The 27,901-nt window shown below is 41.5% G+C and overlaps 1 protein-coding gene across 4 annotated transcripts in view; it reads right to left on the bottom strand.

Annotated features, from left to right (window-relative positions):
* The window catches only part of ATL3 (atlastin GTPase 3), a 259,411-nt gene that overhangs the window by 49,735 nt on the left and 181,775 nt on the right, over positions 1-27,901 (bottom strand). For all 4 annotated transcript variants that reach the window (XM_069208040.1, XM_069208037.1, XM_069208038.1 and 1 more), the window contains 3 exons: positions 26,674-26,730; positions 20,001-20,093; positions 1,523-1,661 (listed from right to left, as the gene is read on the bottom strand). In XM_069208040.1, coding sequence (XP_069064141.1) covers positions 1,523-1,661; positions 20,001-20,093; positions 26,674-26,730 — 289 coding nt within the window. The remainder of the gene's footprint in view (positions 1-1,522; positions 1,662-20,000; positions 20,094-26,673; positions 26,731-27,901) is intronic.

Below are 27,901 nucleotides of genomic sequence, written 5' to 3'. Positions count from 1 at the left end.
ACAAGAATCTCCAACTCCTCTAGAGCTGTGTTGGCCAAACATTTGCCACATATATACAATTGAAAAGCTGGTAGGAAACCTAGATGACAAAATGCAATTGTTTGAAGAAATATGGAAATCTTTTAAAACCTATGGGAAGGGTCTATTGGGGTGTGTGGAGGATGGCCCAACGTGCCTGACTTGATTAGGAACGGTGGGTTCCAAAGGATTTTCAGCTCATCTGGAGTAAATGATTCTGAGGAGAGACCATCTTCACTGCACCTACTGGGTCCGGGCTCTCCCTTACATTGGATAAGCAACATAAGCAAGCAACAGGTGACCAATTATCAATATTTAGGCCACTCAAGGAATGTAGATAAGCAACATGTACTTCCAGGGACTTCCTGGGTATCTTAAGTGTGCAACTGACCTTGCAGGAACTCTTGCCCTATTTAGGGATCCCAGGGTGAAGAGTTACACTCCCAAACCCCTCCCCATCCCAGACTAAGTGAAAGGTAACTGTCAGGTTCCCTTTTCTCCCCTCCCCCACCACCTCCACCCCCTGACCTTATTTTTATATGACTTTTCTTTTTTATTTACTTGTTCTTTCATATTCTTCTTCATATTTTATATCATGTTGTACTCAATACATCTGGTAAACAATTGTAAATCTCAATAAAGATACGGTTTGAATATATATGTTTATTTTTCATTGATGTTCTCAATTAGTTAGACGTTGGAAGTTTCTAAAAAGACATCTGAACAAGATCTGGATTCTGTTTTCTTCAGGTGTCTATTCATCTAACCCTAAGTACTTGAGTAATTAATTTATTTTGAATCAATTAAGTAATATTACATTTTAAACAGTTTGTTTCCATCAATCTCCTGCTAATCAAGACGTCTCCTTCAATGGGATTTTCTTAATCCTATTTTAAAAAAAGGATTTCTTCAAAATATTTTTCTCTCACAATGAGGGAAAACAGCATAAAAAGGAAAACGGTAGGACAGACTGTCATTCAATTGTAAAGTTACATGAAGGGCTTAGTACTGGAAATGAAGAGAAGTGTTCCAGATCTTTACTAAGGTGCTTTGACAAAGCTGTAATGGCCAATGTTTAAGGAAGCCAACCTGCAGCTACTATGCAGTTCAACAGATATTGTAGAATATATCAGTGTGGAGGACACACTGCATCTATCACTGAACACCAGCAAGTAGACATCCACTATTTTAGCAAACTCATCTCTTCTAAACTTGATCTTGCCAACTGGTTACCCACTCCAGACCTCTGTATTTGTCAGTCTAAGCCTGACATAATTGTACTGCAACCCATGCAATCGTGCTCCAGTGCATGCAAGCCTTTACAGAACATCATTCCCCTCAGTGACAGCAGTATGTTTGAATCAATACCAACTTCTACACAGCTACAATCTATAATCAAGCTACAACGTGGATCACTACTGACTCACTGCATTTATGTATCAGTGCACAAAATTAAAAAATAACTAAACAAAAACAGGCACACTAGAATGACAAGCACACCTACCTTTCATTCTTCCATCAAAATTGGGACTGGTTGCCACCTTGAGGCCAGGATGCGGCAAGAGAAAGCAGTTGACATTGGTGAAACAGGAGTGGATGTGCTTGCGGACATTCTGTATTTCCTCATGTTGATGTTCGGTTACCTGCAGACAGGGACCAAATCTTAAAAAATTAGAAAAGCATGTTTTCCTCTCTCTCCACCCACTCCCACACACAGCCTAAACAGGAACGACGTGAAAAAGATCAACCTTTCCAGATGATGAGTTCTCAGCCACTCTGATAGACAGGTGCCAATGATGGACAATCTCAATTCAGGTCTACAAAATACTTGCAAACTTCTGACAGCAAACTGCTTAAATTCAGGCCTCCAAAGAAAATACTGAATGATGGAAGGATATGAAAATAGATAGCTCCCCAAACCTGGCTGAAATATAGTACTCACTCCAATGGCACCAAGGTCTTCCAAAATTTGCAGACTGATGGAGGAGGGGTTTTAAGGTAATTTCACACAGGCCCAAGATCATTCTTTGGACACAGCTGGATGTAGTACCGAAAGCCTTGGAGATGTCACAATGTCTCACTATGAATTGATTGTATTTTTGTGAACTGGGACTGCAATGTATTATGCACTCTTTTGTGTGAGGTTCAGAAGCCTCAGTAAAACATTTTTGTTGGCCACTAAAGCTGGCCAGTGAATTGTATGTTTAAAATTAGGTCACAAGTGTAGGCTGTTGTAGGAGGGGAACAAGAGATGTTGAGTGCATCAACAGTTGACCCGGATACTAGTTCAAAACATGTGGAGGAGGTGATTTAAAAGATTAGAACTGGACACAAATATTTACTGTTTTTAGACTGGGCAACTTCCACTCTGCACACCTTTTTCAAGCAACAAATTCAGGTTGCTGAGGCAGTTCATAACAGTAATTGTACTGAAATCCCTACAAACTAGGGCACCATTATCCTTGGTGTGCATTCTTTTGTAAGAAGAATAGTACCGGTACTACTCAAATATATTAGAATCACAAAGTTTAACAGAAAATTTAGTAGAATTTTATTCTTTCCACGAGACTCCGGAGACTTATGAAACTCCTAGATTGAGCTTCAAAGCAGTAACACTGGAGGAAATTCTGCTCCTCAAACTGATGAACAAGTCCTTTAAATAATCTTTATCCAGTTATAAAAATGTAATTACCGTAAAATAGCTATAAAAACAAGCTCATAAATTATTCTAAAACAAACATAAAACAAACACATTCATAATATTTATTTAAAAGGAGAGAATGACCGAACAATAAATCTATCCAGCTCAATCTGGTCTACACTCCCTAGAGCGTAAGAGGGCTTTAAGAAAATCTAGGACGACAGAGAACACAAATTAATTTGGGAGCCTCTGAAGGTAAATAAGTGCTGGGCGAATCTGAGAAAAGTTCAACATCTTCAATAACGGAACCAGGAACAGCTTTCTAGGGCGACTAAAATATTGACAAAGTTCATTGCGTATTGCAGAGACCTATGGTTGCAGGTGCAGGGCATCAACAAAGTATGACTCACCCATCCATTAGGTGAAGCCAGTAAGTGATGCAACAAATTAAGCATGAACATGGTCAAAACAAACCTAACCCTCCTCTTGGGGACAAAGGGTAGGTAAGGTTCCATACCGTCCACAGTTTTCAATAAAATACATCTACTCCCTGTTGGCTTAGACAACTCTGCTCTTGAGCGAGAATGATAGGCTCCAGAAAATAGTGGTTTCACCCTCTTCAGATCCAAGAGTGACAACGATTATGGATCAGTGAGCATGTCTGCATGCCCTATTGTGGCTGCAACGTTTTTTTATGTGGGCCAGCCAGGAAATTTTAAGTGCTTTCCCAAGGGCCAGGCAGTCCTGAAGGATCACTCTGTTGAGTTAGGCCTTCCATCCCCAGATCTTAATCCAACACAGGAGGGAGCTAAGGGCTGCTTTATCGGCTAGACATTGGGTCCCTAATTCCTAGGGCACAACAAAAGCAGGAGTACTATGCAGAACCTGAGCCAAGTTTGAAAAAACTGCTTTTCAATCCTCTGAAGATAATCAAGTCTGAAGTAACCCCACCTCTCACAGTCAGAGTGCCTGTAACACACATTTGGGCTGGTAAATTTTAAGAAGATTACGTGGCAATCAGGATTCCAGCCTGCAAGCAAAGCCAGTCACTGCACCTATGGACCTTAATAACTCTGACTGTCTACCATCAAGCAAAGGTTTCCAACTATTTGAAACATCAAATAACGCCCCCAGATAAGGAAAGGCTGAAACTTTAGGCAGAGTGTGGTTACCCACCTTAAACGTCTTAGACCTTGTGTTGTGCAGGCCAACAACCATTACAAAAGACTTGGTAAAGAAAACAGCCAGGTCCAGGGACCCCATGAACGCTACAAACTTGTCCAAGAGAAACTGCAGACCTACTGCCGTGTGCGCCATAAGGACAGCGTCATCATCTGGGTAAATTCTCGGGACATTTGGCTGTAGCACCTGGTTTTGTGCTACTGGAGTAATATGAGCATTAAGACTGATCTGCATTGGGCTTGTGTCATGCTAGGTTTAATCTGCACTGGACTCATCGTCACGTTAACCTGTGTCGGAGCTGAAGGGTTTACACTGGTGCTGAGACCAATATCTTGTGCTGCATATGGTGGGGGACGATTTCTCAATAACTGCAAAATAAATTCATCATCGTCTGACTCTTCCTCAAGTGTGGGGGAGCTTCTCAATTCCTTTGATCTCCGCTCCCTACTCTCTGAAGAGCTTCTATTTGTCTTAATAGTGGTTTTCCTCCCTTCTCTCTCGCTGTCCTGTGTAATCGCAGAAAACAACTTAATCCCCTGTAAAGTCTTGGTTTTCCAACATTTCTGATCACTGTCTCGTCTAGCCTCCGCTAGTGTCTTTTCTGCCTTTCTCATCCTCCTTTAAAATTTCTGTTGCTGTGTAGCTACTCATTCCCAGATTGGGAAGGGGGATAAAGATAACCTCCAGTGCTGATCGATGCAGTTGCAAAGGTCTTGGGGAGAGTAATTTTAAACAGGCTGATGGACTGGACCAATGCGAACAGTATTTTCACTGAGGCACAATAAGGTTTTAAATCAGGAAGGTCGACTGTGGATCATTGTCTGAACCTTTACTTACCAGAAAGCTATTATCCCCCTTTTAAATACTGGCACAATCACCGAAGCAGACCAAGAAGGCATCACCCCTACCCGCACTGCCACATTCAAAAGCAGAGTCAGAATAGGGCCCCAAATCTTAACGTCATCCAACGGTAAATCCAGAGGAATCCTGTCAGGGCCTAGAGCCTTATTTCTCAATAGCGCCACGATATCCTGGGAGAATTCAAGGGAAAAAAACCTCACTACCCTGCCGGTTCGCCTCTTCCAGTCTGCCTTAATCATCAGATGCCTCAAAATTATACACACTTCAAAGTGATCGATCCACTGCTGCTCTGAGATATGATGACATACAACCGGGCTCTTACCATTCGTGAAACAAGGCCTGTTAATCACCTTCCAAAAAGGGAACTGTCTGTAAGGTTGCATGCCCGGTCCAACTCCTCCCAAGCGGCTGCTCTCAATACAGTTTTACAAGCAGCTAGGGCCTTTTTATACGCCCGTCGACACAAGACTACCAGGTTCCTATCTCTAGGGACTTGCTTCAGGGCCGCCTTTTATTGCCAAAAACACCCCAAACAATCTCTATTAAACCAATTTGGGTCCTTCCGAAACCTGCCTTGTCTCAGGCACCTGCAATAACTCAGACGTTCTACGAGAGAGATCAACAAAAGCTGATGAAATGTCCCTATCCGAAGCCCCTGGGGCCAAATAGATAAACCGCTCCTGCTGACAACTACAGAAAAGAGACGCTTTAACAAGTGTGGGAGCCACCTGGGACCTTTTAAGTATATTACCCCGATCGATAATACTAATCCCCCATATCTCATTCCCGCCAGGCATAATCATTTTCACACCCGCAAAACCCAGAGACAGGGGGTTGTAGTTACTGAAGGGGCTGTGGCTGACCTCAATGGAAATATATCCATAAAGGGGTGCAGAAACAAAGATATAACCAATAATAGTTCTACTTCCCCCTTCCTCCAAATGTTGGCACAAAGACCGTGGTCGGAGAGTTCGCCAGCGACTCTAAAGCAAAAACTAAATTGTAGAAATCCAAAATGGAAATAAGCACTGTTCCATCCCTATTGTGAACCAAATGAAGCCCCTCCTTCAGTAGACAAATCGGGCCCCTACCCGTTTCTATGGGGCAGTTGCACACATGGCAATTGAAATCCCCCACAAGCACAATCAACTCCCTCTTAGGTCCCTGCTGAGACAATGAACCCCAGAGAAGAACGCAGAACAAGAGAACTTGACCGCACTGAGCGTTGTAAAAAATTGATCAATACTAGGGGCGGGACACCTGGGACCACCAGCTTCAATCCTTGTACCACACTGTTATCCCATTTAAGATCCCTGACAAACCCACATAACTCCACAGAAACAAAGGTTATTAATCCCACCCCCTCCAAACCCCTCCCCCAGCCTTCCCCATCCCTGATGGCTTGGTGGGGGAGAAGGTGATTTTATATCCCTTTATGTAAAAAGTGCTGTAAACGTCCCGGGTTTCTTGGAGGCAAACAATCTGATAATCTCTTACAAACTCTAACCGCTCTTGGTCTTTGAACCTGGAAGTTAACCCCACAATGTTTCAAGACAACAACTTCAGATGAACAAGTCAGAAAGACTGCATGTTAGGAGTTGTAAAATGGAGGTCTGTCAATGAGCAGCAAGTTGAAGGTAGATTTAACAAAGATAAAACTTTTAACATTCGATTTATGCTCTGACAAAATAAGTCTTCCAACCGCTACCTGAAAACACAAATCCAGCTCTGTACTAAACCAAATGCTCTAAATCACAATAGGGTGCCTTCTTGAAGTGGATCACACAAATCACTACAGAACACCACAAAATAACTGATGCAAAGGCCAAAGCATGCCACCTCATTCACCTCATCATCCCAATACAACACTTTGGAGGTCAATGCAAGTAACCATAAGGACAAAGGGGACACACCCATCACAACAGTTTCTTCCCCATTTACTCACACACACTACCACCCAAATTCCTCAACAAGTCTCCTCTCACTGCCCTGACCTCACATTCCAAACAAAACAACACCACTGTTGTCCACTGCTGTGCTCCACAACACACCTCAACATCAAACTTCCTTCAAATTGTTCTTACCAAGAAAACACTGCAAAAAATGTCACTATAAAACTGATCCCCATCCAACACACAGAGACTAATCAATCTTCAACTCACTCAGTTACCCAAGATCACACCTCTCCTGCACTGAACTAAACCATAAATAAATCACCTTAATATAACCATTATAGCACGTGTATCCGAACATAACAGAACCTATTGACCACATCAGACCACTCTGCCATAAACCACAGTTCATATCTCCGAAAAAGGGTACACCAAACCAGTCCCCCCACTACACCTATGTTCTCCTACATACATCACCACATCAGACCCATCAACCAAAGTCTATGCAGTACAGCCCACCTCCTTTCACCCAACAAAATATTATCACCACATATATGCCCCAGTATATCTAAATAGCTTTCACCAGAAATCCAATCACACTCCACACCATTAACGCTCCAAAGTTTTGCACACCTCCTGGAACAGCTTGTAAAGCTTGCTCAGAAAACTATATTGACTACCATTCTGCTGGTCAAAGACCTCAAAGCAAGGTAGACATTAGATACCTTAAGAGCTGAGGAAAGGACCCCAAAAAACAGAACTCGCAGTACCAACCAGACCTAAAGTGGATTAGGTAACAAGAAGCCAAAGAAATAAATATCTGAACCTGGGACCTGGAGCAGACACACAACACTGGGAAATGAAACATGGGAGCTAGGAATGAATGGATTGGGATGCTCTAAGGCAGCAGGATGATAACTTCCAGGTACTATGTCGCAAAGCCTTGACCACAGCGCGGGAAACTAAACATATTAGACCATGCAGTAGGTGAACAGAGGAATCCACTGGCAGACCCAGTGTCCCAGACAAAATCATGGATGCAAACAGACTAATATACTGTTCAACCAAACATCACACTAGAACATCTGAAAAGTGGTGAAGACCCAGGCAGCTAGGCTGGGAGGGGTCATCTCCAAAGTAATACATTCTTTTTTAAGACTGACTTTATGCCGAACCTCAGCACCGGGTTAAATCTTTGACGTCTATATTGTGCCCACCATGCGACGGACACACAAACAATAGAGCAGGCAGTCCTCATGTCTCTAGACGCCAGGATGGCTTTCGGTTCTATCGAATGGCCATACCCCACTCAAGCGGCTGGGCTTCGAAACACGGTTTTGTGCCTGGCTACGACTTCTATACCAGTCAACTAGGGCACGGGTGAGGGTGGATGGAAGAGAGTCCATACCTTTGCTTAGGGCTGTCCCCTCTCCCATGATCTTTGCGCTGGCACTCGAGCCACTGGCGGCAAGATCGGTCTGTATCCATTAATACAAGGTATCTGAATGTCGGGAGACTGGAAAGAATGAATCTATCTATGCGAACGATGTACTCCTGTACATGACTCAATCCACCCTCTCTCTTAATAGAATCATGCAGGTGTCCAGAATATTCTGGATAAACAATCAACTGAACCAAGTCAGCGGTCTATCCCCTAGTTGGGGTGGCCCTAGACTGCCTCGAGAGTGCAAAGCGCTGGTGGTCCTGGGGGGCTTTCGATACTTAGGCCTTTACATCACTTGAGACCCACAGGAGTTCCTACAGAGGAATTTACTCCCCCAGGTGGACCGCCTGAGGGAAGACATGGTGCACTGGAGCAATCTGCCATTGACTAACGGAAACAGCGGCCCTCTTCAAAATGATGAGTTTGCTCAGATTCTTATACATCATGCAAAATACACCATTTCAGATCTCTCCAGAAATCAAGGAGGAAATCCACAGACTATTGTGGTAGAAGGGTTGCTCCTAGGATCACACTATCCAAATTGCAGAGAGTGGTATATGAAGGGAGGCTGACAATTCCAGACATTCGGAAGTACTACTGGGCATCACAGCTCCTCATCGTAAAAGAGTGGGCCTTCGCCAAGCAAATGAGCTCTGCCCACCGGGTTGACAGGGAGGCAAAGGGTCTGGGGTATGAGAGCCTACATTAAGGCAAGGAAAGAAAAATAGCTGGTGTTCCACACCCGGACAATGGTCAGAGTTTGGAAGGAAGCCACTAAATTTGTAGGATGGAAAGGCAGACTTACATGGGATGACCCCATTATGGCACTAAAGGCGTATCAATCCTTGACCAAAAAATGTAATCCGGAATTCAACAAACACCCTTGGGGCCTTGCGGTTAGTACGGGAAAGGGACCTGGGCCACCTAGAAGATAGGGACTGGGAGGAAGCCTTACAAAGCCCAAGAATAATAGCAATGCGAGCTCAATTTAGGCTGATTCAACTGAAACTACTACATAGGTCATATTATTCAAAAACATTCCTCTACAAGCTAGGGAGGGTAGTAACGCCACTTTGACGTAGGGGCTGTCAGGAAGAGGGAAGTTTCTTCCACATTATATGGAAATGCCGACTGTACAAACCTACTGGTGGGGGGTCACACCTGGGATGTCCAAGTTACATCCCTAGAGATCTCCATAAAGCCCTGATGGATGCCTCTGGGGATCACTGATGATCCACAGAGGTCCAACTATTTGGAGATTTGACTCAGACTGGTGGTGGGGAGCGCAAAACGCAATATAGCACAACAATTAGGGGCTTCACGTGTCCCAGTGGTGACAGACTGGGACTTCAATTTAGACTGGTGCCAGAAGGCATAACAGGTGATTTACAAAGGTAGGGGACGTCCCAGGAAATGGGAAAAAGTTTGGGAAAACTGGAGGAAGTACCAAGGGGGCAAATTTAAATATAGGACCATAGGAGTGGGCAGAGAGGGATTGGATGGACTAATGCGAACTGTTGGCCCGTAAAAGCGCTATCATGACTGTAAAGTTGGTTACTCGCTTTGTAAGGCTTAGGGCTACAACTTAGATGATACATGCTAATTGTATGGTTCTCCAATATGAGTTGTAAGAAGACTAAGAGTTTAAATAAAAAGTTTTAAAAAAATAATAAAAAGAACTTCTGAAAAGCAGCAGCTTAGTTGCCACCAGAAAGAATGATCCCATAGAGAAATACCACCTGTACCCCTATCATACAGATAAGGATGGAAAGTTACGAAGCCCAACTTGGTATTCATCTCATGCACCAAACCCTGATCCCATCCGCTCCACCCCATGCAAGAAATATAACTGATAAGACAACAAAGTCAGCAACACCTAACAGGGTTCCTTTGAAAAGCAGTGATGCTTACAAATAAATAACGCACTCAGGAAAGTAGCTCTGTAACAAGTGAAATTAAAGGAGAGTACCTCACTGAAAATTGGTCAGTCTTACCAAAAAATAAAAAACTTAAACTGAAATGAAAGATGCATCCACCATAATGCTATGAAGCTTTCTTGAAAGCAACCTTACCTAATACAAACCTGTGAAATGTTTTGTGCTGCTTTGTTTAAGCACTTTCTTTCACAATCTTTGTTTTTGAACATGCAGCTTCTGAGGCCATGGTATGCTCTGAATGGATGCTACCTTGCTGGAAGAGTTATCATGGTATTTTTCAATTTGTATTGCTCTGCAGCACTGAAAGTGTGCAACACCTCAGAAGGTTGAGTTCCTCTGAAGAACTTTAATGGTAGTGAAACATCATGATGTCCAGAAAGTAACTTGGCAAATATTTATCTGTTTTAATAGATTACCTCAATGAAAACTGTTAAATGCAGACTCAAAATTAAAAGTCAGATGCAAGGTCTGTGTCTATCATTATGTGAAGAGGCCTTGCTGAAAGCAAACCTTACTGAAAAGAAACACTTGTGATAGTTATTTGCTGCATTGTGTGAGCGCTAACACATTCTGTTTTTGTGATCTTCTGAAAGGAAAGTGCTTAAAACAATTGGTGTTTAGCACCCTTAGCTACGAAACCTGGCAGGTTTGTCAAACATTTACACATTTGTACATTGTCCATATTACTGCCCCATTTGGAACCTCGATGACTATCTAGACTCATGATTAAATCTTTTATCTATTAACTTTCCTGTGTAATCCCACATTTTATGCCCCATTATACTTCCTAATATTGTACCTTACAGAATGGGCTACATCTTATCTAAACTGATTTCAGACATGCATCAAAACACCTTTTGAGACATATATATATATATATATATATATATATATATGGAAAATGTCACTTACCCATTGTACATCTGTTCGCGGCATGTAGTAGTGCAGATTCAAATGCATAGCTCTTCCGACATCTAGTGTTGGGCTCGGAGTGTTACAAGTTGTTTTTCTTCGAAGAAGTCTTTTCGGAGTCACAGGATCGAGTGGCTCCTCCTCTCGGTTCCACTGCGCATGGGCATCGCCTCCATTGTTAGAGTTTTTCCCACACAGGGGGAAGGAAGGAGTGATAGAGTATAAAAATACAAAGAGATGTCCATGCAAATGTAAATGTATATACATATGTACAAATGTTAAAAACCTATGACTATAGGCTTCAGTGGAGGAGGGAGGGTGCATGTGAATCTGTAGCACTACATGCCACGAACAGATGTACACTGGGTACGTGACATTTTTCGTTCGATGGCATGTGTAGCTGCAGATACACATGCTATGCATAGACTACAAAGCAGTTAGTCCTCCCAAAAAGCGGTGGCTAGCCTGTAAGAGTTGAAGTTGTTTGAAATAATGTTTTTAGGACAGCTTGGCCTACAGTGGATTGTTGCTGTGAGAACACATCAACACAGTAGTGTTTTGTAAAGGTATGAGGGGTTGACCATGTAGCTGCTTTACATATTTCAACCATTGGTATGTTTCCTAAAAAATCCATTGAGGCACCTTTCTTTCTTGTAGAATGTGCCGTAGGAGTGATCAAAAGTTGTCTCTTTGCTTTGATATAACATGTTTGTATACATCTAACAATCCATCTTGTTAAACCTTGTTTTGACATAGGATTGCCTGTATGTGTTTGTTGGAAAGCAACAAAAAGTTGCTTTGTTTTCCTAAGCGTTTTAGTTCTGTCTATGTAGTACATAAGAGCTCTTTTGAGATCTAGGGTATGAAAAGCTCTTTCTGCCACAGAATCTGGCTGTGGAAAGAAGACTGGCGATTCCACTGTTTGGTTGATGAGAAAAGAAGATACTACTTTTGGTAGAAATTTTGGATTTGTTCTTAGTACAACCTCATGTTTGTGCACTTGGAAAAAAGGTTCTTCAAGAGTGAATGCTTGTATTTCACTAACTCTTCTTAAAGAAGTAATAGTGACAAGGAAGGCGACCTTCCATGTTAAAAATTGAATTTGGCAAGAGTGAATGGGTTCAAAAGGTGGTCCCATGAGTCTGGTAAGTACAACATTTAAATTCCATAATGGAACAGGTGTTGTTCTGGGTGGAATGATGCGTTTTAATACTTCCATGAAGGCTTTGATAACAGGAACTCTGAATACAGAAGTATGTTGAACAGTCTTTAAGTATGCAGATATTGCAGTAAGGTGTATCTTGATGGATGAAAAAGCCAAATTTGATTTCTGCAAATGAAGTAAATAGCATACAATATCTTGCATAGATGCTGTAAGTGAATCTATGCTCTTAAATTGACTATAGTAGACTACTATACTATAGTAGACAAATATTTTCCACTTGTTTGCGTAGCACTGTCTAGTAGTAGGTTTTCATGCTTGTTTAATTACTTCCATACATTCTGATGGAAGATTTAAATACCAAATTCTATGACTTCAGGAGCCAAATCGCTAGATTGAGAGCATTGGGGGTTGGATGCCTGATTTGACCTCCGACAGATAGGTCTAGTAGTGTTGTGTACCAAGGTTGGCATGCCCATGTTGGTGCTATGAGAATCATGTAGAGTGACGTTTGACGTAATTTGCTGACTAGAAATGGAAGGAGTGGGAGAGGGAGAAAAGCGTAAGCAAATATCCCTGACCAATTGATCCATAGAGCATTGCCCTTGGATAGGGGATGTGGGTGTCTGGATGCAAAGTTCTGGCATTTTGCGTTTTCGCTCGTTGCGAATAGATCTATGTCTGGTGTTCCCCATTTTTGAAAGTACCTTTGAAGCACTTGGGAGTGAATCTCCCATTCGTGTGTCTGTTGGTGATTTCTGCCGGGGAAATCTGCCAACTGATTGTCTATCCTTGGAATGTATTGTGCTAGTAAATGAAATTGACTGTGAACTGCCCATTTCCAAATAGTTTGGGCTAGAAGGGACAGCTGAGATGAATGTGTCCCTCCCTGTTTTTTGAGATAATACGTGGTTGTTATGTTGTCTGATTATATGGAACATTCTTCTGTTTGAGAAGAGGTTGAAATGCTTTTAGGGCAAGGAACACAGCTAATAATTCTAAATGGTTTATGTGTGGCTGTTTCCGTTTGACATCCCATTGCCCTTGAATGGCCTGATTGTTTAGGTGAGCTCCCCAACCGATCATTGATGCATCTGTTGTAATTATGGTCTGAGGCACAGGGTCTTGAAACAACCACTCCTTCATTAAATTGCTGTGATTCCACCATTGAGGGTACATGTGTGTTTGGCGGGCCATCAACACTAGATCTTGAAGTTGACCGTGTGCTTCTAACCATTGTTGTGCAAGGCACTGCTGTAAGGGCCTCATGGTTAATCTTGCATGTGGGACTATTGCTATGCAAGATGTCATCATTCCTAGAATTTTTATGATAAATCTTACAGTGAATTGTTGATTTGGCTGAATAAGTGGTATTACATTTTGGAAAGCTTGTATCCTTTGTATATTTGGATACGCTAGAGCTAATTGATTATTTAGGATAGCACATAGGTATGGTTGTACTTGTGCTGGTTGAAGGTGTGACGTTTGGTAGTTTAGAGAGGACATTAGTGTCTGTAGAGTTTCTCTCATATAACGAGTATGTTCTTGGCATTGTGTAAGATTGCTTGATTTTATTAGCCAATCGTCTAGATATGGAAAGACATGGATGCGTTGACTTCTTTAGTAAGCCGCTCCTACTGCTAGACACTTTGTGAACACCCTTGGAGCTGTTGTTATGCCAAATGGCAACACTTTGAACTGGTAGTGTTTTCCTGCTATGACAAACCTGAGGAATTTTCTGTGAGCAGGGTGGATGGGTATGTGGAAATACACATCTTTGAGATCTAGAGCAGTCATAAAATCTTGTTTTTGCAGTAGTGGAGTAACATCTTGCCGAGTTACCATGTGAAAATGCTCTGACAAGATGTATAGATTGAGGGACCTGAGGTCTAATATGGGCCTTAGGGTGCCATCTTTTGGGGGCATTAGGAAGTATAGTGAGTATACTTCTGTTCCTTGTTGAGACTGTGGAACTAATTCTATTGCTTGCTTTAACAGTGAAAATTGTACTTATTGTTGTAACAGGACTGTATGTTAGGGGGACAACTTGTGATATTGTGGTAGATATTAGTTTGTCTGTGGTGATATTTTGCCAATGAGAGTGGAATTGCTGTAGTCCTCCCCCAACAGGAGATGTGTGGAGTGGAAGGGAGGGAAGGAAGTCACTGTTTAGGCTGTGATGTTTGTTTAGAGGTTCTGGAATTTACCTCTATTTCTGAAGTATTGATCTATATAGGATCCTTTAAACCCACCTTGTTGATACTGGGTTTGTTGTGATTGCATTGTTTGGGAGGTGGAAGCCTCTGTGGATTGTGGCTTAAAACCTCCTCGAAACTGTGGCCTGCGAAAGGAGCCTCTATATGGGGTGGTGTATAAAGCGCCCATTGCTTTCACAGTATCTGAGTCCTTCCTCAATTTTTCAATAGTGGTATCCACTTCTGGGCCAAAGAGGAGCTTTTTATTAAAAGGCATATTAAGTACTGCCTGTTGAATTTCTGGTTTAAAACCAGAGGAGCGTAGCCATACAGGTCTTCTAATTGTGACCGCAGTGTTTATACTCCTTGCAGCTGTATCAGCAGCATCAAGGGCGGATCTTATCTGATTATTGCTAATCACTTGCCCCTAATCTACTACTTGTTGTGCCCTTTTTTGGTGCTCTTTTGGGAGATGCTGTATAATATCCTGCATTTCATCCCAATGGGCCCTATCATACCTGGCGAAGAGTGCCTGAGAATTTGCAATTCCCCTACCCATTTTCTGCTTGTGTAGCAACTCTTTTCCCTGCTGCGTCAAATGTTCGACTCACCTTATCAGGAGGTGGTGCATATCCTGAAGACTGACTATTTGCCCTCTTTCTTGCTGCACTGACTACCACTGAGTCAGGAGGGACCTGGTGAGTAATGTAATCTGGGTCCGAAGGTGCAGGCTTATACTTTTTATCAATTCTAGGTGTGATAATCCTAGATTTTACAGGATCGCTAAAAATTTGGTCTGCGTGTTTAACCAAGCCTAGTAACATTGGGAGACACTGGTGCCTTGAATGTGTAGAAGACAGTGTATTAAATAAGAAATCTTCTTCTAATGGCTCCGAATGCATGGTTACCCCATGATAAGTTGCTGCCCAGGATATTACTTGGGTGTATGCAGTGCTATCTTCAGGAGGAGAAGGTTTTGATGGGTAAATATCTGGGTCATTATCTGGGATGGGATCAGGGTCATAGAGATCCCATGGGTCTGCGTACCTCCTTCTGAATATAAAGAATGTGTTGGAGAAGGCAGTGGTGGGCTGTTGTGAGGTGAGAAAGATAATTGTGGAGACTGAGGAGAAGTATGGAGAGGTAATGACTTCTCCTTTTGGTTTTGAACCTTTGACGGTGGCTGTACACAGTTAGATTCCTATTGGAAAGCCAGCTTTCTTTTTGTCTTTAAAGGAGGTGCAGTGATCATTCTTCCTGTCTCCTTATGGATATGTATTCTGGACTGTCTCTCATCCATAACCTGTAAAATTGGTTCAATTTTAGGCTGTTCCTCAGAAGTATTATGAGATTCTCTCAATTTTTTTGAAAGTACTTGTTCCTCCGCAGATGAGGATTTTTTCGGCTCCGAAGTGTGTAGTTTTTTCAGTCAGGAAAAGGTAGTCGAAAGGTCACGGCTCTGAAGCAGATTGCCGGATATTTGACTCCAAAGAATGGGCTTTTTTTTTTTTTTTTTTTTTTTGCTGGAGTCTGAAACAGTGCCTTTAACAGGTTTACTCGACTCCGAAGTAGAGGGTGGAGTTGCCTTTTTCAGTGCAGATCCCGAAGGACGGTTGCCAACAGTCTTTTTTCGGTCCGAACCATGGCCTCCCGGCAGTAGTGTACCCAAGACCTTTAAATGTTTTTTGTGCAGGGGTATGGGGCAGGCGTACTCACATGCTGGCCAGCTGTGATGGTCTGTTGTCTTCCGACTCTTTTTCGGAGTCTGTGTCTCGGATGGAGACTGCTGTCTGCGCCTGCTCTTCCTCCATGATGTCGAGATGTTCACTGCTTTTGGATCCCATTTCGAGTCTTTGGGTTCTGCGATCTCGTAGGGTCTACGTTGATCGAAATGATCGACAGACCTCCCAATCTTCCTCCCGATGGTCTGGAGAAAGACAAAAATTACAAACCAAGTGCTGGTCTGTACAGGGGTACTACGCGTGGCACTGAGGGCAGAATGGAATGGAGTCCGATCCATCAGGCTTTCCACACGGTCGGCCTAAATAGGCCTGAGTCGAGCGCACACACCCGGAAGGGCAGAAAAAATGAAGGTTCCGACGGTTCTACCGGTTCGATGCTAGATAGGAAACGCGATCAAAACAATATCGACAAGTAAGAAGGTTTTCTGCAGTTTTCTGAATCAAAATCTCTGAGTGATAGGAAACACATCCAAACACGAACGCGGAAAGAAAACAATCTAACAATGGAGTCGATGCCCATGCGCTATGGAACCGAGAGGAGGAGTCACTCGATCCCATAATTCCGAAAAGACTTCTTTGAAGAAAAACAACTTGTAACTCTCCCAGCCCAACACTAGATGTCGGAAGAGATATGCATAACATGTGTATCTGCAGCTACACATGCCATCGAACATATATATATATCCAATATGAATACTCAATTCACAACTTACAATCAGCATTAATTTCACCCAGAAAGCTATTATCACCTAACCCACCGATGGTGCCTATCTTGGTAACGAGCCCTAGCAATAATCATGAACCCCCAGCGAACAGAATCCTCTCCCGTTCTTATCGGGTGATTTACATCTCCTACTTTACACATGTAATCCCTACATCTCTGACTCAACATTATCCACTGGGGACCCACATTGGACTATAGCTTCCACATCTCTGAACAAGAACATAACATGATGGTCGTGACTGTCTTTGACAATAAGCCTTAAAGAAAACTCAATCCAACCGAAAAGTAGTATGAAGTAACCATGTCCAGCTCCATCTAGAGCCATTAGAATCTCCTCATATTATAGTGAAGGAAAAGACATTTGGAGTATACTGCACAGATGTCCCTCAAACGTTAAGCACAGACTTGAAACTGCTGACATGAGCAACAAATACAATTTCAACATATTAGTGCTTAAGGAAACATGGTTTAACAAACCTTTTCAAAATATTATGCATCACCCCTCCCCTATGACACCTCAATTATGCACTGTGATTACAAAGGCCACTGCGGTGGAGACATTGCAGTCCTTTACAAGAATTTTATGTTGTGCATTACTCCTAACTCTTACCTATTCATCCAGCATCCGATTATGGAGATAGTATTCCAATGAGTTTCACTGCTACACCTCCTTCGCTCTAATCATCAAATTTGAGGATAAATGGCTGAATTTTCACACTGTATCTTAAATTGACCAACTGAGTACCATCATGAAAAAATAAATCATCTAACCATTTCTTAGACTCTATTCCAGGGGTCATTGTCAAAGATTTGTCTTAGCACGTTTCACCTTACTGAACAGACTTGGGGAACATCTCTCTTGCACAAGGCGCTACTTGACTCCCTCAAAATAAGCCATGTTACTCATCTGTGGAAGAAACTGTCACCTGTCCAAGAGGATTTAAACAACTATCGCCATACTTATGTCTTCCTTTTCTGGCCAAAGTCAATGGAAGTTATGTGGCAACACAACTCACAAAACATATCAGTGATAACTTATTTTCTTGGACGAATGGTAGTCGTATTTCAATAAAGGAAGTAGCAAAGAATCAACATAACAACAAGCAATCAACAATGCACTCTGGAGACTTGTTTTCTTAATGTAACCGTTGCATTAAACACAGTGAACAATACTGTGCTCCTCAAGAACATTCAGGAATAGATGCAAATCGAGGTCCTAGTAATGAGAGGACTCTTTTTCGCTTCACATCTGGGACCAGCACATAAAAACTGAACATTGTTTCTCTACTACCCAAGAGGGTCTAAACAGGCTCAGTCATGGCCCAATATCTTTTCTACCTCTGTATTGAACACTACAGCAACCTACTGAAGAACTCTGGAATCTTATATCATCAATATGCTGATGATACTCAGTTTTAGCTTTTCTGCCAACCAGACTTCTCACTGCTTGTGCAAACCCTTCAAAGAGTTCAAAGCTGGATGATGCTACATCATCTGAAACTCCAGCATCCATAGACTACATTTCTCCCTATTCCTCATCACAATCAATGTTTGGAGTCCAAACATGGACTGAATCACTAAGAATATTAGATTGCAAACTGGGCTTATTTTACAGTTCTTAGCTTCAAATGTGCAAAGCTTTTTTTCGGTCGCAATCTGCCTGATTCGCAGAATTGGGCCATTCACAAATGCAAAAAAGCCCTTTTGATGTGTATAAACCAAAAAATGTGATTTGATAAGTTACTGAATTGCAATGCATTTTTGTGACCAAAAACAGATTAATTATTTTAAAGGGACGTGTTCTGGGCTTCCCTTCCAATTCCGGAATCATTGGTATGTATGAATACGATTGAAATCTAGTCTCAAAACATGACTTTACCGACTTCCGAAAGGTAATGGTAAGGCATTCAAAAAAAGGGAAGGAGTCCCCATGGGAAACCTTCTCCTTTGTGAATGTTTTTAAAAAAACACAGTAGGCTGTAGCCCCATGGTCACTGCTTACTCCTAAAAAAAAATGTAGTAAAATTTTTTTTAAAAGCATCCCATTTTCCTATAAGAAAAATAGGATACATACAAAAAATGATAGCTTTATTTAAAAGAAATCACAGACATGGGGGTCCACTGAACCCAACAGGCCACCATCCCTGTGAAAGCTGTGATTCCTAGTGGGTCACAATTTGCAACCTACCTCATTAATATCATGACGTAGGTTCAAAATGCGACCCACTAGGAATCAGTATTTTGTAAACTGACCTACTAGAAAATAGGTCGGTTTGAAAAACAGCACACTAGTTGCCAAAATGCTGGTCCCAAATTGAGACCAGTTCTACATACATCTGGCCTTTACTCCCCTGGCTTCTTCTAGGCATGCAGATTAACCTGCACACACAGATCATTGCGATGGTCATGAGCCTGAGGCTACCATGGGGGTTCGTCAATTCATAATCAGAACAATACCTCAAGATGTCAATTCAATCACTGGTGTCAGGACCACACTATAGTAACTCATTTCTGACCGCTCCTGCTACAATCAACCTAATTCCCCTGAAAGCACTATTGCTTAGATATGCACTATTTGCTACAGAACCAGATTGTCTCCGTCCCCCAATACTTGAACTTGAATAGAAAAGTTCAAGGGGTCTCAGATCCCTTCGCAGCTCTGATACACTTCTTGAAGAACTAACTTTCAAGATGGATCGACTTATGGCAGTCTTTCTAACGGACTGCCAGTTCTGTCAGGAATTCCCTGATCTCAACCAAACTAACTCAACCCACAATTTTACACACATCTACCTCACTCGTTACCTGAAAAACCTGAACCTTCTATTCCTTCAAAGATACTTTTATTTTACTGGAATTTGATAACACCTCTCACAGGTTGTTGTGTTCCAGTATGACCCTTATTGTCCCTTGTCCGATTTCTGCTTCTGGGCATATTATATATGTTTTTTACCTCTAACTGTATAAATGACTCTATATTGGCATTCAATTTATTACTTTGTTGTTCAACTGGAATACTATTGTTTCTTTTTTTGGTAACTTTCCACATTTTATTTGTAACTTTGTTGGCGTAAAGTACTCATAACGCCTCTGGGTTTTGTTTGCACTATATAAAACAGCATAAATAAATAAGCTTGGGGGATCTGGATGGGCATTCCAGATCCTAGTAGCAGAGCATAAAACGGCCTGTCATATCAACTTCCCTGATAACAGGATTTAAAGGTAAGAGACGCATACTCTTCAAGAACTGTGTGCATGCTTATTTCCTAGGTTTGATGCAGAGGCTTTACCCGTAGTCTCTTCTCCAAGAAGGGCTGCCCTCCGGCCAATCCATAGCCATATTCATAAGGAAAGCTCCAATCTCGAACCAGGAACATCAGTGTCTGCAGTGGAAAACAAAAACACAAACATATGGGAATGATTAAGTAAAATAAGTAAAAGTACCAAGCTAAAGGGGTCCTTAAGAGTGAGAGATACAGTGGATGAAAAAATAATGATGTGCTAAGTAGTAGTGAGTTACAGAAAACAGCCTAGAAAGCTGACAGTACAAAGTAAAAGTTGCAGACCTTTTAGTGACAAAAGGATCACAGACCACATCTGTTACAGCTGCCAACAGACAGAAAACAGTCTCAGATTTAGTTATTTGTTCTCACAGGAAAATCAAACACTGAAATTCAAGTTACAGGTAACAAAATCTTACTGTATGTGCTTCTTTCTAGGATGATTATGATAGATTGATAGATTTATTTGGGGCAGGTAGGAGAGCTATAAAGGGAGAAGGTAGACCTGTAATCACTTAAATGTTCACTACTTTTTTTTTTAATTGTCTAATTTAAGAATGGCAAGACCTCTATATTTTGAACGTTAATATTTTATTCAAATTTTAAACTATGTATCGTATTTTAAACAAGAAACTGGAGAACACATCACACTCAGAAATAAACGCATGGTTGATACGTATTTTTGGAAGTATGTTTTGTTTACTTCTATGCATGGGAGCGTGAAGGACACCATCTAGTATCTCATAATTTACCTTGCACCACCTTTTAGGCCTTTTCACAGATCAATGCCAAAGCACTCCTAAAAGGCTAGGTCTCGCATATCAATTCAATGAGGCTTCTGTGCAGATTTAGAGGGCCCTGGAGCTGGGATCCGACTACCTAAATTTGGTGCCCATACTGAAAACCTTAGATCTGTGACAAAGCCCATAGTTCAGCATGACTATGCACAATAATTATGATAGTCTACATAAAAAGTCTGGCTCATGGAAAGAGGGATCATTTGCCTATATATTTAATTGTAACATGCTTAGCTTCCCAAAGTTTGCCTATTGGTCTCAGAGTGTTACAGCATTCTATTTAATAATTACAATATCGAAAAAGGTTCTCTGAGCCTGACTGCATTTCACTATAGATTACTACGGGTTTGGAGTTCTCTCATTTACCTCCAAGACAACGGTTAGTCTGTATTTTTACAGACATTGGATTAATTATCATACTACTGCTAATACACTTTCTACATGATTGTATTTTATTTTTCTCTGTTTAGTGACGATGGTTAGACCTGCATGTTATTTTCACTTTTATACCAACGAAAAAATAAGTAAATAACAAAAGCAAAGGAAAAGTTCTGTGTTTGTAATCCTAATGCTATGCCATGGCTACCTTCGTTAAATTCATAGATAATGAATACTCGTACCCCTTGACGTGATCCTGGAACACTTTTGTAAGAGAGATAAACCTTTTTTTTTTATGTCTATCCAACGGCACTCTTACACATACACGTTATTCCTCTTTTTGTCTGAATAACAGCAAACGACAAGAGATTTTAATATTTATTCACTAGTATTTAGAAAAAGTTAAGAAACTGAAGGAAGAATACGGGCCGTCCAAGCAGCAAATTTCTATACCAAAGAACAAAATGTACTTTACTGTTAAAGTCATTCAATGGGAGCCTCCCCCAGGCTACAATAAAACAGAGAGATGACCTTAGATCATGCCTTTTGACAGTTGAGAGAGGACAGGCCTCGAATTCTGATCCTATCTCTAGTAAGAGAAGAGGTTTTTATGAATTTAAACAAGCTACCTAAGAAGAAGAACTATAGTAAGAGGTAATACACACTGAGGAAAATAGCAAGCATCCCCAACTGCAGAGAAAGGGAAGGCCATTAATAGCGTAGTCAGCGCCAACAAAAGGCCAACTTTTACGTAATGAAATTTAGTCTATTGTCAAAAGCACTGGGAGACCAATCTCTAAATAAAGGCTAGAAGAAAAAAATACAAGTTACGAACAAGAACATGGATTTTTATGTGCATATTCATCTTATGGCAAAAGAAAAATGACATTAAAATTGTAAAGCATTGAATAGTCCGAACATGCTTTATTTTCAACCTCATTAAATGCCGAACAGCATGAATGGTAAATTTGTCATTGTGAACGAGTTTTAATTTATTAGAAATTAATAATTAATTAAGTTGCGTTAGTTAGCACGACTTAGCGCAGTCTACTCAGATTTACTACAGAAAAAATTTCTATTTGTATTATGTATACAAGATGCGTCTCGCTTTTCAGAAGGTCAATGAAAATAGAGCCATTTGCTTAAATATAATCTGTCCTGGAAAGAAAGGGGAAGGATGGCTTAGTGGAACAATGTCAAGGCCGCTTAGCAGAAACCATGCGCTACAGTTAAAGCAGGCTATTGTTCAGAACGTGTGAGCTTCCATCCTTAAATAAGTATGCACGGTCCTAACCAATAGGCTCCGGTAATGCACAGCTTGGGAACAGAGACAGAACATGAGGCGCATGTTGTTTCTATGTAAGCAGATGATATACTGATTTATTTATGGGACTAGCATTCGTCGATGCCCCTGCTGATGGCCGAATACAGAGGTTTGGTAACGCAACAGGACTGCACATTAATGATGCCTAGTCACTGCCTTCCCTTGGGGAAAGTAGTGAATATTACCATAGCTGATCTTCCGAATATTGGGCTGAGATGGATAGTACAACAGTTTAGATACCTTGGAGTACAGATTTCATACAAAAAGGAGATGCAATGTGCAAATAGCATGGGTAGGATCCCAGAAGGACTGGAAAAAACATGGCTTTTTGTAACATTCCCAGTGTCAACAGTCAGACGTGTTGCATTGGCAAAGATGGTGTTATTACCGCATTGTCTTCATCATCGCCAGAGTAAGCTACCTTCAAAGAACTTGACTCTAAGCTGATATCGCAGATAGGGGCTAGTAAACCCAGTGGAGTGAACTTAAAACCCTTAAATAAGCAGAGACTAGGGTTCCCTGTCTTAGAGCTATATTATTTTGCGGCACAGATTCAGCATGCAACAAGATGGTGTGATCAGAGAGATGACTGGGAGGAGAGACTAATAAATGGGTGTTAATGGCAACAATGCACTAACAATGATGATAATTATGGGGAGGGGACTGCAGCCACAATTCTTATACATAATGAGACATACTGGTGAGATATGGGGCGACATGATGCGCAAAGTGCTTGTATGTCTCCCCTTTTATAGGACGCTGGAGATTCAATGGCTACATCTATGGCGCAATGGCAAGAGGGGAGATATATAACATGGGGGGGATCTATTTCATGTACACTGTCTCCTGCCATTTACAGAGGCAAAGGACTAGTTTGGGCTGGAAGCAGGACAAGTCAGAAGCAAGAGACTGAGAGACATGTGGCTGGGATTTTCTGCTACTCCCCCACCCCCCCCCCCCCCCCCCCTAAAATGTCTGAGACCTTAACAATAATTTTGGAGTCAGGTCCTGCTACACATGGGTATCTAGATTTGACAGGCAGGGCCACTGGAGTTATTCAGCATGCGATGAGCAAACTATGCTGCAGGACTGGGCCAATTAAGTGGCAAAAAATGCAAATTATGTGGCACAATTTCAGATAGCATTACTTATTTATTACTCATTTTTACATTTGTTAAGACTGTCTGGGTATAGGTTGCATTGCATGGGCACCAGCCTAGCACCTAAATATAGTATTAAGCCACAGAAAAGATGGCCAGTAAACCTTTGCAAAAAACTTTTCACTGTGCGGCAACGTGTTGCTGCATTTTTAGTAACTTTTAAACAGTTTGCGGTAGAAACCATTTTTTGTTAAAAACTGCAGATTATTTAGCAGATGATGGATAATCTGCCAAATTCAAAACTATTCAAAAAACACTGTGGCCACACAATTACAATATTCCAGTGGCCATGTTTATAGGGCACTGAAGGCTGAAAGGCAGAAACCGGATTTGTCAGCCCGTCAAAAATCGAATGGTAATGTCACACTTCCAGTAACAGACACAAAGTGGTAGCAGGCTTGTGAGCACATAAAAACAACCTCTAGCATTGCTAGGTTTCAGCGCACACATTTTAACTTCTTGTAACAAACCTGTTACAGTCCCTTAAAATTAGTCAGAATTTATCTAACCAGAGCATCTGAACTGGGCACTGTTACATATTTACTGGCAGTCTGTTGATAAATTGTGCAAAGTAACTGGTTTGCCTATTGCTTGTGTCTGTCTGACACTGTTTGCTCAAGGTCGTGCCGCCACCCAAAGGGAAGTGTTATTAGGTAGGTACTGGTAAAGACACGAATAGTCATGCGATGGCTCAGGTCACATGGGCCACAGACAATAGCTTGGGGGAAATATATGATGGAATGAGCCATTGCAGAGGAAATATTTACGAAAATGGTCTGCAAATATGATAACTTGGCCGATGATTTGGAAGAATAGTTGTGGATGACCCCAGAACAGATGGTAGTAACTCAGGGGGAGAACGAAGAGGGTAAGGATCCCTCAGCTGAATAATTAGTGTATTGTATGTATGTATCACCAAAGTCCATGTTTTGTACTATGTCAACATGTAAGTCATAATGTTAATTTTATTTATTCTAATGTAAAAAGCATAAATACAATTTTAAAACAAAAAATCCTTTTTCCAGTGAACATTTCGAAACATACTTAAAGTGTGGTTATTACCAGCTAGTAAAGGGTCACAGAAAGTTGTGCCAATGCCCTCCTTTAAATGGAGACGATTGACCTAATAAGAGGAAGAATACAAAGAACCAGCCATCTTAAAATTATGGCCTAAACTGAGGTCCTTTTTTAATCAAAGACACAGCTAGCTCGCCTTATACCCATAAATTAACTGAAATGAAGAAACGTTCCAAATAAACTTGGAAATAAAGCAGGCAGATATCTACCATCGCGAAAGACCTTTAATAATATGTGAATGAGGGAAACAGAAAAGCCATGGCAGTTGACATTTAGTCTCAAATTATAAACTATACACTATTATGATTGTAATGTGAATTATCTAATTTTGTTAGAAAAACATTTGTTGGAATAATAAAAGATTCAAACTAAATATGGGTATTTAGTCTATATTCAGTCTTTAACCTTGTTTTAAGGTTATGCTATATTTCAGAGTCCAAGGGGGCAGAGGCATTCTTTAGCTGCTGTGGCGCCAGGACCACTGAAAGATGTACTGCAGACCTCATTATGCAGCTTTCCCTTGAGAATTTCTGAGATCCTGTTGACTATTAAACTGTTGCTGTAATGAATCTGCAATTCTCTGCGTTCTTAGCAAAAGAGTTGCACCACATTTTCTCTGCATTTTGCTGCATTACATGCTAGATTACTGGATGTCGTACAACCGAATTTTTTGTCTGCCTGTGGCCCAAATAAAAGCATCTCCCGTAAAAACAATCTTAAGCTTTTACTATGTCTCCTGCCTCAAACTTGTCCGTTACATCGATGATGAACTTCCTATCGACACCACATGACAAAATCCATGTGCAGCGAGAATTGAAACATTCAAAGCCACATTCACAATTTGGTTAGAGAATAAAAGTCCGTCACTGACCACCTTCATGACAGGTCTGTGTACAGGTGGTTTTAAATAGAGAACCTTGATATTTTCCTCGGGTGAGCTCATTGGCTTGAAACGATGTAGCAGACAGCTGACACCTTGTAGTGAAGGCATCAAGGGCTGGAGCAGCTTTTTGATCCGAGGAACAAAGGAAGTTGAGGCAGCACCTGGATGTATTTTAGGCAACCGAGGGACCACAATGGAATCAGGTTGTTTTGGTCACTCGGAATGAGTGTGATAAGGAATTTATTACAATTCTAAAGATGATCCTGAAACCTCCACAATTGTAGGAGTAGGGTGTCTTAGGATATTAATGGGAGAATATTCCATGATGGAGAAGGACACAGTTCTTTTCCTTATGGAGAAGACAGGTGGATACTTAGGAACCCAGGTTTAATACTCTTGTGAAAAGATGGGTCACACAGGATCCAGCTTTTAGCACCCCATGTGCAAAGGTGCTACAAAAGTGCTCAGGTAATAATGATTTTCAAGAAAAGTGGACACAAACACAATGGCCTCATTATTGTGTAATCTCAGAGGGAGGACACTGATGGAACATAGTTGCTATGGAAAGGGCCTTTATTAGCCGGTAGAGCACGCTACGGCGGGTTCTAAGGCTATTAGAACATTCTGCCACTCAGGGCAGAATGTTCTATTAAAAAAACAAATTGCTCACGGAGCCAGAGGGGATTAAAATCCCCTCGGGCTCAGTGAGGCCTTGTTCACAGCTGTTGCTGTGAACAAAGCGAACATTGGAATGTTGGCGCTGCGGGCTTTTACCGGCCAGTAAAAGCCCGCAGCACTCCATTGTTTTCAATGGAGCTGCCAACTTTCGAATGTTCTAATGTTTCATAGAGAATCCAGCTATGTAGGTCCTTACATGTGATTTATTTCGGGGTTAAGCGACAAACAATAAACCAGCTACTAGAGATCTAACCTGCAAAGCAATTCGCAATGTGCAAGATGTTAATGGTCAGGTATGAGAGCGGACACAAAACGACATAGAATGTTGACAGTGAACACAACATAATCTGACAAGGTACTACAGTCAATATTACAAAGTTTATACCTGGAAAGGCTTCAGGAAGATCTCATCCATGGCCAAACGCCCATATTCTGTAAAGAGCTTAAAAGGAAAAATTCAGAATATCAACAAATTATATTACAGATATAAAATACAGCTTTAAGCAATACATTTAGAAATACAGCCTGTACCAGGCAGTGTACCACTGACCCAATATGCAAATACAGAATGTACAAGGGAGAGGGGGAGCCAGAGTTCAGAGCTAAAGTCAATGTCAGAGACTTTCAGCATGTTGGTAAACATTGTGCAAAGAAGCAAAACTCAATAGGTTTAATCACTGTATGAGTTATGGGACGTTTCAGAGTTGTAAAAAGGTGAACTGGATAAGGCACTTACCTTTGGTAATATTCTTTCAATGGATACTGCTTCTAACCACCTTGTGAATTTGCCAAGATGTCAGACTGCACCTGGGAGCTGTTACGTCTGTAATTGCTCCTAGATGCTGACAGGTCGTGCCTGTGGTCGCCATCGTGTCTATAGACATGATGACAGAAAGCTGCCCAAAGGCTCCACACTTGAGCACTGACATTAGTTTAATCAACAGACTGTTTCACGCCCAGGGATATGGAGTGTTACGATTCAGAGGTCCAGGCTTGGCAGATCGGGCTGGACTGTTCCCACTGGAGCAGGGTCAAGACTGATTTGCATATAGCTGGGTCCAAGCTGAGGTGGAATGGACTGCAAAATAAAGATGGACTGGCATGTGGCCCAGAATAATTATTAGTGGCTGTGAATAATTTAAGCATTCCATCCATCACTTTTTTGTGAGCTTTATTATGTTGCCCTAAGTGAACGGTTATGCCCAAACGGAGTACCATGCACAATGTCACTGGAGCCAAGCTATACCTGGCTAATGAACCCTAACTAAAGCAAAACTGGTCCTGGGTTGCCTGTGTGCCTGTTCAGGCATGGCTTGGCAGTTTGGGCTGGACTGTTCCCATAGGAGCAGGGTCAAGACTGATGCAAACAGCAGAGTCCAAACAGAGGTGGCATGGTGTGCAAATTAACAATGGTGTGGGATGCTGCCTGAGTAACTACCAGAGGCTGAGATTAATTGAAACCTCCCATCCATCACTTTTTTGTAATAGATTTACAGCACAAGCAGGCAGAGTGTGCCCTTCAGAATAGACTATTCTACTCGTAGGTAGCAGTATAAAACCATAAAGTTTGTCTGCCCTAACTGAGTGATCCTGTCAGGTGATCAATAGACAGG

This window comes from Pleurodeles waltl, chromosome 9 (assembly GCF_031143425.1).
Source record: "Pleurodeles waltl isolate 20211129_DDA chromosome 9, aPleWal1.hap1.20221129, whole genome shotgun sequence".
Lineage (NCBI taxonomy): Eukaryota > Metazoa > Chordata > Amphibia > Caudata > Salamandridae > Pleurodeles > Pleurodeles waltl.
Note: the sequence above shows the minus strand (reverse complement) of the source record. Positions and strands in the feature narration are given on the sequence as shown.